This window comes from Tricharina praecox, assembly GCF_024521635.1.
Source record: "Tricharina praecox strain CBS 144465 chromosome Unknown BZA05scaffold_7, whole genome shotgun sequence".
In the NCBI taxonomy this organism is placed as follows: Eukaryota; Fungi; Ascomycota; class Pezizomycetes; order Pezizales; family Pyronemataceae; genus Tricharina; species Tricharina praecox.
In genome coordinates, this window is record NW_026250409.1 from 374,127 (window position 1) to 387,842 (window position 13,716).

Below are 13,716 nucleotides of genomic sequence, written 5' to 3' on the forward strand. Positions count from 1 at the left end.
CCCAATCACCTCCTCCGGCAGTTCGCGGAGGTACATAGGAGAGGATCGAGGACTGGTGAGATCAACATCGATTGTCCATGGGTCGCAGAGGTTCAATGGAAGAGTATCTACATACTCGAGAGGAGAACAGGGCCCTGATTCGCTATTGAAAAAGACAAGGGAGATAATTCGTCATTCGTGCGCGCCGACGTTTTACGCACGATACGCTCACAGTCCGGATTCACGTGCACAGAAAAAGGCCCGTGAAGGGAAATCTCTCCACAAACAGTTGATGAAAATGATGGCTTTTATCATTACCCAACCGGTGCCCTGGAAACAAGATATCAAAAGTCTATCCGCGACCGCTTGCCCCACCTCCCAGCTCGTAACAAACGCGCATTCCCCACCAGCACACAAACAGCGCTTAGTAGAAAGTCTCCACCATAGCGTCTCTAAGCGGTCCTTCGACGTTTCCTGCCCTCATTCCCTCGCCCAGCCTGAACACGTTCTCAATAACACTCAGTTCCGTCGCGGTGGTGTCCAGCCCAGTGACGGCCATCCAGTCGTTCACCACCATACCCGCGCCGACCACCGACGACCCACGGTTGATGGAGCCGGCCACCAGCGGCACCTGGAGCAGCGAGCTCAGCTCGTCCTGGTCCTGTATCGTCGTCTTGGGGTGCACGATTCCTCCCTGGTTGCTTAGCGAGCAGTACGAGCCCACCAGGACGTTCTCGGAAATCGTCTGGCGGAAAACCTCAACGCCGAGGATGTCGGCAATGATCTCCTCCGTCTCGCGCTCGATATCCGGGTGCACCAGCGCCACGTGGTCGTTGCAACAGATCACGTTGCCCAGCGCCGACAAACGCTCCTCTACACGCTGTATCTTAACCGAATCGGGGATCGTATTCCGGATGTGCTGCAGCTCTTGGTCGGTGGCGGAGGTAGGGAGGAGGAGACCACGACGGTTTCTGGCGATTGAAGTCAGTACTGGACCAGTATGTGACGCTCCCCCAATCACGCAGAGGTGCCTTACCCAGCTGACAAACGTCCCACGATTCTGGTGCCGGCAATGGTGGTGTGGCATATGGGGATGATGTCTGCTAATTCTGCCTCGAAGACGCTATTTTCACCTGCAATCAGCTAGATTCTCCACCGCCAATTTCTGTTGCAACTCACCTGTAGAAGTTCATGCTTCCTCCGGGAGCAACCAGAGCATACGAATTTGTAAGGTTCGCAAACACTCCGACCCTAACGCGCCGTTAGAACCATACTAAAAAATCCTCAAGTATCCAATCCGGCGGTTTTTGCGCTTATCCGCACGCGCAAAACGACGCTCCGGTGGCGAACGCGCTAGTAGCGGAGGATGCGACGGGGGACTGCGAAAACTAACTCATTGGAATTCTCGAACTGTGGTGAATTGTCAGCATGCGCTTAATCAAACGTCGCATCACCGTCTGCAGAAAGACCCGGGTCGGGGGAAACCGTACCTGCGCTCTAACGGCCATTGTTGCGGTGTTGTGTGGTTTTTGTGTGGATGAAAGAAGTATAAATTGACGATCGGCAAATTTCGATCCTATGAGGGAAGCCGGCGTTCGGTGTTGCCTTGGGGCGGTGTGAGGGAGAGGATTCGGGGAGGGATCCGGGTTGGTTGCTGGTATATGTAGGAATTCAATTCAAGGTACGTGACGAAAGATTGGGGCGGTGGTGATGTAAAGGAAGAAACGATGGCGATGTGGTGGGGCCGAAAGAGAAGGAGGGGTTAGTTGCAGATTGTTCGCCAAGCAGCAAACGAGCGAATCAGGTCATTGAATGATGGTCATTGTGGGTCACTCGTGCATGAGTCATCGACATCTACAAGCGATGAGCAGTGATGAGTGATAGAGTGCATAACCCCCACTATGTAGCGGATAGCCGCGCGTGGCTCAGCAGCGATTTGAATGAGAGTGCGAAACTCACCAAGAGATGTAGTTGGCCCGCATAGAAAGACCTGCAAACGGAAATCTAGGCGGATACTTTAAATCTTGTCTACCCCAGCTTTGCAACTTTGTACGACTTTTAGGTAGCCACTCACGCTTTCTGGGCCGTTATATAAGGCCCAACCTTGCATGAACCCTGGATTGCAATTGTGGGTCTGATTGGGCAATGGAATACCATGCTCCGCCGTTTAATACCCACTCTACTAGGTACTTCCCGCGGGTACCAACTCTGCGCCTATTCCCACCGACATGCACTTCAGATATGCTCGTAGGTTTTGTTGAGCCGGGATAGGGCACCAGAGCCCCCATCCAGACCCGCTGCAACTGCAGAACTGACGCGCGCTCCTGGGGACCTTTGCCGTGATCTCGGGGGTTTTGGTGGTTCGCTTCGTTGTCGGGCGGCAGGGCAGCCACCGGGGGTTAAGATGGCGGCAGCTAGGGTCACCCACGAGTGGTGAGGGGGCGGATCTCGCTGCTTGCTTGCGCTCTCCAAGCAGCCAGGTGCCTCTCACTATTACATATCCTGATCCGGTTCACGACTTCATGCGTCGAGTGATTTTGCGTGAAGTTGGTGGCACCTCACCGCCGTCGTAGAATCGTACGGTTTTGTGGTGCATGCAAATGTTGATCCTGGCCCATCGCGTAGCCAATAGCTATACGTACAGCTGGGAAAGAGGGGCCACGCACCACATTCGTCCGCAGGGACTGTGTGGGCGAGTCACATTCGTCCAGTTCCACTTTTAGGGTTCCATCAATATGTATATAGAAAGTGCTCAGGTTGCTGATTTTTACCGATAACCAAACACGGTTTCGAATACGAACATCACCACTACCCCACAATATCACCCGAAGAACACGCTTTTCGACCGACGAATATATCACTTCTTGGATCCACGCCTTTGAAAGGACCAAGAGCAGGAGGAACGAGCGATGGAGGGACGGCGGACAGCTCTTCGGTGATAGGTGAGAGAAAGAAGTTTCATTATACTGGAGAAATGTATGGGGTAGAGGTACTTGGGACTGGATAAATATATCACCGAGACGGTAGCGATACATACGACTGTACTATGGTATACGTCCGATGTACGGGGTGGAGCAGAGGGACCAATCGAGGAGGAAGAGGGACCTCAGCGATCCCAAAGAAATTCCCTTGGAGTCGTTTGGGGCGGCGAAAGATGCAAATATCAAAGGACAACAAGATAGTGATTCTGACTATTCTTTTGTGGTAGGTGCATGTACTCGTGGAGGTGCTGCGGAAGTTGGGAGACTGAGGGAGGAAATCACTCGGGTCACTGCGGAGGCTGTTAGGTTAACGGCGGAGAACACGAGCCTGGCCCAAGAGATGGCGAAACTTCGGACTGCTACTGCTACTATTGCGGTACTGCTGAGTGGGACTGGAAGTGGGACTGGAAGTGGGACGACAGTCGCGAGCAGTGCAGGCAACAGCCCAGCCCAAACAAAGCCAGCCCGGCCTTTAGTGAGTTATTATGATGCGTCTCACTGCTACTTTTCGTGGACCAACGTTTTTCCTATCTATTGTCGTGAAGTTACCCTACCAACTCTAGGATCCAGCCCGCCCAGCCCAACTGATAGCCCGGGCTGGGCTGTCAGCCCATCGGCGGAAATGGTTGTGTATATTTCCTAAATGATATAGAGGGGCGGCAGTATTAAGATCAAGAGAGACACATGCTTCTTGGAATCATGCCCGAGAGCAGCTGTGATGAAGTTCCAGTTTACACGGTCACAGAATGCACATACATTGTAAGTACCTAAATACATAAATATACAACCTTCAAATGTGAAATCAAACAGAAGGACGTCAAATCCAAAGCAAGAATCAGAGTCTCTGGATGTCGTCCAACCAACTAACGCTATAAAACCCGAGTTTCTATCAGGAAGTGATTAATAAGCTATTAGTAGTAGTAGATTGACGGCGATAGGTACGGGAACAACGTACGTCTGCTCCACAGCCGGTCGACCGTCGAACAACTCCCAGAACGAGGCAGTTTCGCTTGGGCCTTATGAGGGAACGTCTCTTGGTTGTATATTGAGAGGGCGGGTTTCTCGGTAAGCTTGGATGGAGAATCTCGTTGGTTGTGAAAACGGTAAATAAAGTTGCGGAGGGAGCGGAATTTCATGCTAGATCGGGCTCGACATCACCGATCCGCGAGGGTTTGCCTTCCGGAACGCCAAAATGAATATGACCCGTCGTTTTCAGGAGCGTATGGGCGGCTTAGCAAGGCGATAGCCGCAATAATCCGAGTGAGAAGCTAACTGCGTGATGTCGAGGCCGATATGATGAAGTCACGAAGGAAAGAGTAGTTGAAGATGAAGCTCTGTGGAGAGATAGAGTAGTGCCCAATTCTTACTTGCTTACATACACCACATAGTGCTTACCTAAAACCACTGCACCATCAACAACGCATGCAGCTTAATCCGGTGTTCGGTGTTTCCCGCCCAAGACACTCGCAGCTTCATGTAGCACAGATTTGGATTGCGGGGTTGCTGAGCCGGGGCTGAGTGAACTCAGGCTCGACATATGTTCAGCTGCGTTCTGCCAATCTATTGTGCTCTACTTCAACCGCACAGCAGCAGGCCGGCGTTAGATATCGAGCGACCCATAAAACCGATATTTGCGGATATGGCGACTCTCCGCAAACTTCTCCTGCCGACGAAACGTCCCACCATGGCCCATCTCCTCGTACTCCCTATGGAACTCCTGCTGCTCATCGTCGAGGGCCTCCCTGCCGTCGCCATTGTCTCTCTACGACGCACTTGCAAGCTACTCTCCTCGCGGCTTGCACCAGTACTCGTATCGCTGGCCTTCACCCAGTATCGGCGAAAATACAGCGGGTCCCCAACCCTCGGCTGGGCCTGCTACACTGGCAACCATCCGATCGCGCAGTCGCTGCTCTCGGAGGAGAGTAGCAGTCACAGCACCAACACGCTGACCAGCCTCCTCTACGTCTGCACCAGACTCAATAAGGTAGCGATAGCACGCCTACTCCTCGAGCACGGCGCCGACATCAATGGGCCTCTAACATGCGAGCATTCGCTGCTGCATCGTGCCGCTCTTGGGATCGATCAGCGCGGTTATCCGGAGATGGCGAAGTTACTCCTCGACTGGGGGGCCGACATTTCCTCCGTCGATGCTCGGCACCGTACCCCGCTTCACCTCGCCTGCCAGGCCGTTTCCACCGAAGCGGACAAGGAGGTGGATAATCTGGAGGTTTTTCGGGTGCTCATGGTGCATGGCGGTGCGGATGTGAGCCTGAAGGACGATCAGGGGCAGACACCATTGGATCTAATGCGTGCTGCTAGGCCAATGTCGCTAGTTGCGGCATCGTACTGGGCGGTGGTGTATCGGTGCTGGGTGGTGCGGCAGTGGCGGCAGTGGCGGCCAAAGCGATCTGCTTCGGATGAGGATCATGTAGAGTACGTATAGTATGTAGCACAGCCTAGAACGAGCGAAGGAATGATGTAGCTTCCATCCCCCGTCGGCTTGGTCCTCTTATTTTCGAGAACTCAAACCAGGCATTGCGCCGACACAATCCGACGTGCCTTTCCTTTCTCTCGAGATGGAGAGTCCACAGTGCTTTCATTCCAGACTCTTCCTAAAGGTCCCCTCCTAACATCTGGGGCTGACATTCAAACTGTGCCCATTCGCACATGCGAGTGATATTGAGTGTTCAACCCAGCCCATCTGCACTGCAAAATACTAGCGAATCTCTGCGGATCGAAAATCCCAACACGATCCAAAGATTTCTAACCGCAGGAAGCTTCTATGCTCTCTTAGATGGCTGCCAAGTGATGGATTGCGATCATCCTACGATACGAAAAACTTGCGACCGAAATTTCGCTTTTCTAAATATCTTGCGCGACACAGAGTCTTTGAAGGCCTACGGGCACATGATTATTCGAAAGACGTCCATACTATGATACATCTCGACTTGAGACCCTGTGCCAAGCGATAAATGGAATGGTGGACTCTTCCTTAAGATTCTATACTGTGTTGGGACTAGCGTCTATAATTAGGCTCAAATCAGTTACCCTCCGGAACACTGGTTCGCCACCAATCAACCCAACACCGCTGACAAGACATCCCCAACTTCTTCTTCTTGTTCACCTTGTCCCTTCACCACCTCCCATCAACCTCCATCAGCTCGCTACCCTAATCCTTCAGCAAAAGCTCCTTCCCACCTCTGGGACCCTTTACGAACCCATAACTACCATCGTCTGTGCGCTACATTGTCAAGATGAAGCTTACCTTCAAGGTACTGTCGCGAACCCCACCATGGCTTCAAAAATCACATCAAACATCACAACAAGACACAATAACAAGCAACCGTGACCGCTGACATTTATCACGCTATCAGGATCTCAAACAGCAGAAGTTTACTCTAGATGCCGAGCCGTCAGACACGGTTCGATACCACCCCACTACCCCACCATTGCTCGGCCTCCGCGTACTGACTCAGACTCAGATCGCGCAAGTGAAGGAGAAGATCTTCAAGCACAAGACTGAGGAGAAGGAATGGGACCCTTCGCTTCAGAAGCTCATTTACTCTGGTAAGTGGATGGATGCCGCATCGCCAGGCCGAGCGCTTTATTGACTATCGCGCAGGAAAGATTCTCGCGGATGACAAGACCGTTGAGTTCTACAAGGTAGAGGAGAAGGGCTTCATTGTCTGCATGCTTGCCAAGGTGCGCTTGTCCCCTCGATCTCGCCGGGTTCCGCCGGTTTTTGACGCAGCATAGCCCAAGGTTACCGTCGCAGCGAGTGCTTCGACTTCGGCGAAGCCACCGTCGACCCCAGTAAAGCCCTCCAATGCTCCCGCTACGCCTGCCGCTCCGGCGCCAGCTGCTCCCGCCCCGGCTTCGAGCGCTCCAGTCCCCGCTACCCCCACTCCCGCCGCTGCGCCTGTCACCGCCAGCTTCAATGACCCCTCTGCCCTCGCTATGGGCGCTCAGCGTGACGCAGCTATCACCAACATGATGGAGATGGGATTTCCCCGCGACGAGATTGACAGGGCTATGAGGGCGGCCTTCAACAACCCCGATCGAGCTGTCGAGTATCTGATGATGGTGCGTGTTTGGACTGTCTTAGGAACACGGGTAATACTGGACTAACGTTTGCTTGTTAGGGTATTCCGGAACATCTACTTCATGCCCGCCCGCCTCCGCCCGCCGCCGCAGCCCAGCCAGCCGCTTCGCAACCCGCTGCCGCTGTTACTGCCGCTACCGGTGGAGAACAAGCTGCCGACCCTGAGAACATTAACCTGTTCGAAGCTGCAGCGGCTGCAGCTGCCAACAGGGATGTTGGTGGAGCTGGCCGCGCCGGTGCCGGTGCCGGCGCTGGAGGTGCTGCTGGTATCGCGGGACTGGACTTTCTCCGCAACAATACGCAGTTCCAGCAGCTTCGCCGTCTTGTGCAGGAGTCCCCGCAGATGCTCGAGCCCATCTTGCAACAGGTCGGACAGGGAAACCCACAGCTTGCCTCTTTAATCTCCCAGAATCCCGAAGCGTTCCTACAGCTCCTTGCCGAGGGTGTTGATGGCGACGACGATGCCGAAGGCGGATACCCAGGCATGCAGACAATCTCTGTTACTCCCGAAGAAGCCCAGGCCATTGATAGGGTATGCTTGTACCCTCATCCCGTGATCTCGATTTCATACTGACCCAGCCAATAGCTTTGCGCCCTCGGGTTCCAGCGTGATATGGTCATCCAGGCCTACATCGCTTGCGACAAAAACGAGGAGCTGACCGCCAACTACCTCTTCGACAATCCGGCTGATGACGATGAGATGGGAGGAGCCTAAACAATTTGATGCAAAGAATGCGAAGACACATGTGACGGTGTTTGTAATGGCTTCATCTGGTGTTTCTTTCTTTCTTTCACTTCTTTAGCGTCCCCCGGACTAGTTTTTTTTTCGGTGGCCGTCTTTTCGGGTTTGCATATGCTCTTCTTCTGGGGTAGTTTTGTACTATGGGAGATTGGGGAATTGGGTTTTCTTTCACCTGCTTGTTTCCGGTTCCGTTTTTTTCTTTGTTTCCGGCTTTTAGTTTTCCTTGGTTGCTAACGGGCGAATGCAATACGATGGGTATGAGTATCCGTATGATAAGTCGGTCATGAATGAATGGTGTCTCATATCTAAGCACTTGACCTACCTATCTATGCGCCTTTGGTTGTTACCTACCAGATGGACCAGCATGTGTACGGGACTCCTCGGAGACGAGTGATGATTGCAACGGGGACGGGCCATGCGAGCTCACGCGGCTACCTAGGTTACTTCCCTTGTATGTAACACCATCATTAGTACACTTAGGAGTCTGGACTCGTCCTCGACGAGTAGGTAAACCAGCTCTCGCACCGATGCGGTTTGTTGGTGCACGTAACTGACTATATAACGGAGCGACACGGAACCGCGGGACCGTGCCGTGCATCGTGCAGTCGAGTGAGATACTGTAGGTAGAGGACATTGATGGGCTCCGTACCGTACCGTGGGGTTGGAACAGCCGTAGGGCGCGGGAATAACCGTGGTTTAAGCGCCATCGACCTAGGTAGTTAAGCGCGGTTGGTCGACGAGTGGAGTGCAGTGGAGTGCTAGCGGTTGGGTCGGCGGGAAATGGATCTACAGTATGGTACATACAGGTACCTGGATAGAGTACCAATGTATGTACTAGATGTAGCTACGTCCTCTCTACATTACTGGCGGAATCCGTGGAACGTGCGCAAGATTTGATGGATATGATAGGTGCCAGCCGACACCATGCATGATGTGCGCTTAGTCACACTACAAGTCGCACATCACGGACCCCGCGATCGCCAGACGAACACGCTCTGCCCAGCGGACCACGAGGAGTGTCAACCGGCCACCACTTCCAAAATGGACCCTCTTTCAGTTGCCGCAGCGGTAGCAGGGTTGTTGCAGGTCTGAGCCAAGGTCATCGGCTTTCTTTCAACGGCGATCGATGCCCCCAGCACTGCCCGCAACGCTCTCGCAGAAGTCCAAGCGCTACACGGGATGTTTCGCCAGTTGGACGACTTCATCGCCGATTTCGCCCAGCAGAGCGTGGCTCGCAAATCCAGGATTGAAATCGACGACCTGGTTGTCGTCCTGGCGGGCTGCGTGTGTACCCTCTCGGAGCTGGATAGGGAGCTCGAAGGTCTCAAGACGGACTACGCCAACACCACCAAGTATCAGTTTGGGCCCTGGGACAGCGTCAAGTGGGCAGCAAAAGACCAGGATATCGCCAAGATACTACGGGACCTATAGATGCATAGGACTTCGCTGAATCTATTGCTGGCAGTTTATACATGGTTAGTTCACGGTTCTTCTCGATCAATGTGTATCGATAGCTTCCCAGGGCTGCACCCAGCTCACCCAAAGACTGATGATCTCTTTCGCATCCGGCCAACGCGTGCGTACGAATAGCTGCTGATACAGAGCTTACCTAGTGCATCAACTCAGCAACTGTAAAGCGACATGGACGAACTGACGCAGTTCATGGCGACACTCAAGCAGACGATTCCGGACCTAACGGAGCTCATCACAGCAGCCACTTCCTCTGCGAGCAACGCCATTGAGACCAAAGTCAGCACTGGCTGGACACCGCTTCACCGGGCGGCCTGGTGTGCTCATACGGATACAGTGCAACTACTGCTCGACCGCGGAGCCGAAATCGACGCTAAGGACAGCATTGGCTGGACGGCGCTTTACCGGGCGGCCTGGAAAGGGCACACGGATACACTGCAACTACTGCTCGACCGCGGCACCAAAATCGAGGCCAAGGCGACGCACGGCCGGACGCCGTTTCACCTGTCGGTGCAGAATGGAAACGAAGCTTCGGTGCAGCTGCTGCTCGGCCGGCGTGCTGACGTCGAGGCCAAAGATCGAAACGGTAGGACGCCGCGACAACTGGTCGTGCAGAAACGCTACGAGCACGTTGCACGTCGGCTCTTTTATCGAGAGGCCGCAGACGCGGCCGAGCGCAATAATCCCGAAATCCCCCCAGCCAGTGCGGGAAATAGCCCAGCACAATCAAAGCCGGGCCGCAGCCCGGCGCGTGTAGCCCAGCTTTGAGCAGCCCGGGCTGGTGGGCCGTCGTTTCACTGCTAGTAGTTATCGTCGAGGATGATCCAGCAAGGCCACCTCCTGTACGTATCCCAACGACAACCGCAACAGAATCACCTCACACATCACCCTCAAAGAGATAGGTAGTAGACACAACTGAGAGCGCCAATCTCGCACCAAATATCAATCCCAGGTATGACGGCCGATATGGTTGAAGCCGGAGACCATTGAGACCCGTGAATGTTTGCGGCATTGGCGTGTTTCCATCACATATATGTGGACCTGTTTTCCTAGTAGATTTACATTTATTTACTGTTTTTTTACCTTCTGTTTTCTTCTGTCTTTCTTGAGGGCGCTGCCGGCGTGCGCCTGTTTCCTACTTGAGCATCTACGTGCATTCTCTACTCTTGCTTTCGTCCTTCGTCTCGCTGTCATAGGGTTACCCTATGTACAAAATTTAGGATCCAGCCCGCCCAACTCCGTCTGATACATAGCCCGGGCTGGGCTATCGGCCCATCAGCTCCAGCCCGGACTATATATCAGATCAGCCCATCAGCCCTAGCCCAGCCCATGGGCCATTCGGGCTGTTGCCTGCACTACACAGCACACATCAGCAAGCGAGTGACATCGTGTATCTCCGCGTGGCCGACGTCCTTTACCGTGGCGGCTTGAATCCTTCAACCCTATACCTAGTAGCCGCAGCATATGCCCAGGCCGCAGGCGGCAAGTCACGGCCCGATACATCAATCCCGCACCACAAGCAGTCGGCTTGATTATATCCCAAAAAACCATTTATATAAGAATCATGCTTCATGTCCGTGACTCCGTGGCTTCGGAGTACCAGCTTCGGATCCGGAGTACCGGCTGACCAACGAACGATCGGAATACCGACTCCCGAGTCCGGACCCGGATCCAGGACATTGGGGGATTGGCTAGTATCTACCGTCCGACGTACGCACGGCCCGGTGGTTGTAGATTTAGGGGGTAAGGGATTCGGCTGATATTCTACATAGCCGTGGAACTTGGGACTTGGAAGAAGAAGCGGCCATGGCTGGAATATCTACGTACGTAGCCCGATTGTAGGGCGAGAATATATGTATATAGTCTGTACCCATCGAAATAAATACCGGTGGAAATGGATTATGGGTGTGCTGCGGCCTGCGTCCTGCGGATTCGCATGTGTCTTGCGAACGAGACATATTCTGTTTTTGGAGGGCTTTGTCACGAGATACCTACCGTAGATGTTTGCCGGATCGGCTTCTTCCAACTGGCAATTGGTGCGGTACAGTACATGTATTGATACAGCTACGACACAAACACAAAAACACAAACCAAACACAAAGGACTCGTACGTAAAATACATAGGTAAGTAAGTAAGTACATCTGCGACTCGTACATAAAAATACACAATCCTACAACACCCCATTCTTTCTCGCACTCGCTCCCCTTCACCTTGCACCCTCTAGGCGAAGGAGATAATAGCGGTAACATTGTTCGCCACAGTCCTGGGCCAGAATTCGAACGTGAGGGTGACGGCCTGACCAGTGGCTTGGATAGTGCTCAGCAGGGCGGCGTAGAGGACGATGTTAGTGCCGGAAACGTCAAAGTCGCCCCAGTTGATGCGGGCCTTCTGCAGATCGCCCAGGTACTGCGTCCAGTCCTCCTTCAGGTAGGTTCCGTCGGCGCGGAGCGCCTTGACCGTGGCGAGCGTGCTGCCCTTGCCGTCGAACGGGATCGAGAGGTCTGTAGTGGAGGATAGCGTGTACGATGTCTGCCCAAGGGTGGGGGTGGTGTATAGGCGCAGCTCGAAGGGGAGCGAGATGCCCGCTGAGAACTTTATCGTCAGGGTGTCGCGCACGCCGAGGGTACTGCCGGAGAGCGCGGTGGTCAGGTATGCCTTTGAGATGGTGATGCCGGCGGTGGTGACGGTGTAGTCGGTGCCCTTCTTCATGGTCATGCCGGAGGCGTTGACGACGGAGCTGATGGTGTTACCGTTGAACACCAGGTTGATGTTTGTTGCCGCGAGGGTGGCTCCCGACTTGAAGTACAGCGCCGCAGTCTGGTCGTACGCCGGGAGAGAGTTGGAGATGCCCTTGACAGCCTTCTGGATGATGTCCGCCTTGACGGGGTCGCGCCACGTCAGCGTGGTGCGGTCGAAGTGGTCGAGGCCATTGTCCCACAGCTGCGCGGTCAGGTTGTAGGCTCGGCTGGTGCGGACGAAGAAGTCGAAGTAGACCCAGCCAGCCGCATTCTCGACGGATTTGCCGGTCAGTCCCCACTCGCCGATCAGTGCGGGTGCGTGGAAGCGGTTCTGAAGGGCGATGAAGGTGTCCTCGATCGCCTGCTTGTCGGCGGCCGTTCCCCAGAAGGTACGTCCCCAGGAGGTCGAGACGAAATCCCACGGGTCGTACTGGAATATGTTAGCTGGATGGATGTGCGAGAGGCAGGAAGAGGCTCACATCGTGCACGTGCAAGATGTACGGCGCCGCATTGGTCGGGACCGTGAACCAGTCCACAGTCTTCTGAATGTTTGTGGCCAGACCCGGCAGGGTGAGGAGTCTCTTGCCGTTGTTGCCGCCGGACGCGCGGACGATGTTGACGAATCTCTGATTGAGATCGTTGTACCTTTCGGCATGGGCCTGGGTCGATCCTGGGGGCTCGTTCAGCGACTCCAGGATCAGCTTCTCGCTCTTGTCCTTGAACCTAGCCGCGATCTGTTTCCACAGCGCCTCGAACTTGGCGATCTTGAGGTCAAGATCGGTGTCGGATGACATGTCGGCCCATTGCCAGCTGTCGTGGTGGACGTTGAGGACCACCCAGAACCCGCGCTCGAGAGACCAGTTGGTTATTTGTTCGACGCGGTCCATCCAGGCGGTGGTGACTAGGTAGTCGGGGGCCTGCGAGGAGAAGTGGTCGGTCCAGGTTACGGGGAGACGGATAGAGTTGATTCCGGCGGCTTTGATGGAGTCGAGGAGGGTCGCGGTAACTTGACTTCATCAGCCAATTGCCCCATCCAATCCACGCTCGCTCTATTGATGGAGCAAACTCACCCAGAGGGTTTCCCCACGACGTCTCATCCGGAATGGCATCGAGCGTATTGCCCAACTGATCGATCCCGCTGTCAGCCACCACTCCACTCGGCACTCAAATCAGCACTCGGATATATAAGACATACGTTCCAGCCCGGGTTCATAGCAGCCCAAGCCGACTCGGCCGTGACATTAGTCCACGCCGCAGCGGCAAACTGTATAACACACGTCAGCTCTTACACATTCCGCACACCCTCGCCGATGGAAGCACGTACCTCCGCGCCAACAGCGACAAAGATCGCAAGACTCCGTAGATTCAGAAACATGGTGATATCTGTCCGTGATGTCGGGAGCAATAGCGGGGAGAGGGGAGGCGTACTGTCCATTAAATACCACATCACCCCCCTCGCCATGATCCCATCACGGCCACCATATCTCGAGCCGCAATCCTTCAAATCTCGCGTGGAAGAAGATGAACAGTGCTAGGACTGGGATATCGGACTTCAATTGCGTGGCTCCATATTGCGAGTCGATAATGATACATGCATCTACGGCGGATGCAAGACGCAGGAACATCCCATCTCGGGGTTTCGTGGTATTTTGTTTCGAGCGATAGATTGATTGCGCCATGTCAGGTACATACGTACGGGATAA

General features: G+C 54.2%; 6 protein-coding genes across 6 annotated transcripts; 4 read left to right on the forward strand and 2 right to left on the reverse strand.

The window, feature by feature from the left end:
* Positions 1–403: 403 nt before the first annotated feature.
* On the reverse strand, positions 404–1,487 carry BZA05DRAFT_443317 (uncharacterized protein; the record flags this gene model as incomplete). The annotated part of the gene is made up of 5 exons (XM_051486838.1): positions 404–950; positions 1,016–1,102; positions 1,159–1,230; positions 1,373–1,389; positions 1,470–1,487. The coding sequence occupies 5 exons, from the start codon at positions 1,485–1,487 to the stop codon at positions 404–406; spliced, it is 741 nt and encodes a 246-aa protein (XP_051341101.1).
* Positions 1,488–4,314: 2,827 nt separating this feature from the next.
* Positions 4,315–5,515, forward strand: BZA05DRAFT_392182 (ankyrin repeat-containing domain protein). The gene has a single exon (XM_051483064.1). It carries the CDS (start codon positions 4,498–4,500, stop codon positions 5,401–5,403), a length of 906 nt encoding a protein of 301 aa, XP_051341102.1. The 5' UTR covers positions 4,315–4,497; the 3' UTR covers positions 5,404–5,515.
* Positions 5,516–6,028: 513 nt separating this feature from the next.
* BZA05DRAFT_392183 (XPC-binding domain-containing protein) lies at positions 6,029–8,190 on the forward strand. The gene is made up of 7 exons (XM_051483065.1): positions 6,029–6,232; positions 6,335–6,382; positions 6,443–6,527; positions 6,583–6,662; positions 6,717–7,043; positions 7,103–7,594; positions 7,649–8,190. Exons 1-7 carry the CDS (start codon positions 6,215–6,217, stop codon positions 7,775–7,777), a joined length of 1,179 nt encoding a protein of 392 aa, XP_051341103.1. The 5' UTR covers positions 6,029–6,214; the 3' UTR covers positions 7,778–8,190.
* A 991-nt stretch (positions 8,191–9,181) lies between these two features.
* BZA05DRAFT_247132 (ankyrin repeat-containing domain protein) lies at positions 9,182–10,175 on the forward strand. The gene is made up of 2 exons (XM_051479979.1): positions 9,182–9,279; positions 9,418–10,175. Exon 2 carries the CDS (start codon positions 9,446–9,448, stop codon positions 10,040–10,042), a length of 597 nt encoding a protein of 198 aa, XP_051341104.1. The 5' UTR covers positions 9,182–9,279; positions 9,418–9,445; the 3' UTR covers positions 10,043–10,175.
* On the forward strand, positions 10,176–10,556 carry BZA05DRAFT_247133 (uncharacterized protein). The gene has a single exon (XM_051479980.1). It carries the CDS (start codon positions 10,308–10,310, stop codon positions 10,518–10,520), a length of 213 nt encoding a protein of 70 aa, XP_051341105.1. The 5' UTR covers positions 10,176–10,307; the 3' UTR covers positions 10,521–10,556.
* Positions 10,557–11,495: 939 nt separating this feature from the next.
* BZA05DRAFT_417189 (glycoside hydrolase superfamily) lies at positions 11,496–13,388 on the reverse strand (the record flags this gene model as incomplete). Its single annotated transcript, XM_051485449.1, has 5 exons — positions 11,496–12,443; positions 12,493–13,019; positions 13,084–13,138; positions 13,209–13,277; positions 13,338–13,388. 5 exons carry the CDS (start codon positions 13,386–13,388, stop codon positions 11,496–11,498), a joined length of 1,650 nt encoding a protein of 549 aa, XP_051341106.1.
* Between the last annotated feature and the right edge of the window lie 328 nt (positions 13,389–13,716).

Coding starts and splice junctions, on each gene's coding strand:
- BZA05DRAFT_392182 (XM_051483064.1), top strand. CDS start 4,498: ATGTTCAGCTGCGTTCTGCCAATCTATTGTGCTCTACTTCAACCGCAC.
- BZA05DRAFT_247133 (XM_051479980.1), top strand. CDS start 10,308: ATGTGGACCTGTTTTCCTAGTAGATTTACATTTATTTACTGTTTTTTT.
- BZA05DRAFT_247132 (XM_051479979.1), top strand. CDS start 9,446: ATGGACGAACTGACGCAGTTCATGGCGACACTCAAGCAGACGATTCCG.
- BZA05DRAFT_392183 (XM_051483065.1), top strand. Junction 6,528..6,582: donor TCAGAAGCTCATTTACTCTG/GTAAGTGGATGG, acceptor ACTATCGCGCAG/GAAAGATTCTCGCGGATGAC. Junction 7,595..7,648: donor AAGCCCAGGCCATTGATAGG/GTATGCTTGTAC, acceptor CCCAGCCAATAG/CTTTGCGCCCTCGGGTTCCA.